The 1,864-nt window shown below is 36.7% G+C and overlaps 1 protein-coding gene across 1 annotated transcript; it reads left to right on the top strand.

Moving 5' to 3' along the window:
• The first annotated feature begins 305 nt into the window (after positions 1-305).
• LOC111876127 (calcium-binding protein CML42) lies at positions 306-1,412 on the top strand. The gene has a single exon (XM_023872660.3). It carries the CDS (start codon positions 690-692, stop codon positions 1,305-1,307), a length of 618 nt encoding a protein of 205 aa, XP_023728428.1. The 5' UTR covers positions 306-689; the 3' UTR covers positions 1,308-1,412.
• The last annotated feature ends 452 nt before the right edge of the window (positions 1,413-1,864 follow it).

Genomic DNA, 1,864 nt, shown 5'->3' with positions numbered 1-1,864 from the left:
AAACGGGACTGCATTTTGGAGCCTCTGGACAAGAGTGCGTTCTAGACCGAAGTAAGATTGCGTTCCATAACCTCTAACCAAGCTGCGCTCTAGACCGAAGTTGTAACAACAATTTTGTCTTCATCGTTTAGGTTAGACTCCACATATCAACAATTTGTTTAATTTTATACCAAAGTAGGAAGAGCATAGATAATCGTTTCCTATGCCTATGCATGATTGTTTTAGTTCAAAAAAGTAAACAAAAATATTCAAAGTTCATTTTTTATTGTGTTATGTTTTAGGTGTATGTATGCATGTATGGTTGATGTGGTAATAGAAGCTTTCATCTTCGTGATATCAAAACATTAATGGTGTATTTAATGACAAGTAGTCACATTTTGATCGAAATTTGAACCCAGAATTATAGCATGTCGTGTATAATGGAAGTTACCGCAAAATGGGCGTATCCATATGCTGCCAGCAATCCCACTTCCCACCCCATATCAATGATTGATCATATTATTTCCCGATCTTGATCTCGATCTCAATCACCGGACCTCCATTCCTACCTCCTAAATAAATACCATACTCAATCGTCATCTCCCCTCCCTTTCCTATTTTCCCCAAATTCAATCTTCTTCTCCTTCAATCGTCGACAGAAAAAGGGAGGAAGAGATTGAATCTATAATATATATTTGGGGACATCAGCCATGGAAACAACTACAACCACCGTTGCAGACAACTCAACCAAGAAGAACCAACTTAAATCCTCTTCCTTCCGCCTCCGTTCTCCATCCCTCAACTCCGTACGCCTCCGTCGTATCTTTGATTTATTCGACACCAATCATGACGAACTCATCACCGTCGACGAACTCAGCCGTGCATTGATACTCCTAGGCCTGGATACCAACATGGATGAATTGGATTCCATAATCAAAACCTTCATCCAGCCCGGAAACACCGGACTCACCTTCGAAGACTTCCAGGCTCTGCACAAGGATATCGACGATCTGTTCTTTCGCCTGGATGACAACTATGATCCGAACAACAACAACAATGAAGATCAGGATGATGAGGGTGGTAGTTGTGAGGGAGGCAAGGAGGAGGAGTTGGAGATGATGGAGGCGTTCAAGGTGTTTGATGAAGATGGAGATGGATACATATCAGCGACCGAGTTACAGACGGTTCTTGTGAAGCTGGGATTTGCAGAGGGGAATGAGATCGGAAGAGTGCAGAAGATGATCTCCTCCGTCGACAGGAACAAAGATGGACGCGTTGATTTCATGGAGTTTAAGGATATGATGCGAACTGTGATCGTTCTTAAGTGAATATGATCGTTTCATCGATCGTCTTCTTGAATGTAGATTAACTGTTGTTGTGTATGATAAAAGGGTTTCATCCGGCGATATTTCATCCGACGCCGGCATGCTATATTTGGAGGTCTTTTTTTTTAATCTTCTTTCCAAGATTGTATTTTTGTTTTTGAAATATTGACAATCAGATACATTGGAATGATTAGATTTTATGAATATTTAAAATCCAATTGATTAATTTAGTAAATATTAGTATAACTAGTTGTGAGACCCGTATTTTATACGGGTTTGATAAAACAAAAAATCATAAATATGAAGATTTAACAAAGATTTATTTAAATTTGAAAATTTTGATTTGAAATTCAAAATTTAAAATTTGAATTTAAAAAGAAACATATTAAATACAATATATATAAGTATTAATATTGTAGTTTGTTGACTATTTTTAACTAAGACAATTATTAATTGATGTGTAAATTTGATTGTTAATTAAGAAAGGATATAAAATGAGAAAATGACAAGCGCAAAAAAACATTTATTCAAAAATACTAAAAAATGACATGTGTCCAAGT

Source organism: Lactuca sativa, chromosome 9 (genome assembly GCF_002870075.4).
Source record: "Lactuca sativa cultivar Salinas chromosome 9, Lsat_Salinas_v11, whole genome shotgun sequence".
NCBI lineage: Eukaryota > Viridiplantae > Streptophyta > Magnoliopsida > Asterales > Asteraceae > Lactuca > Lactuca sativa.
The sequence above is the reverse complement of the archived record's forward strand: the minus strand, read 5'-3'. Positions and strand labels throughout refer to the sequence as shown.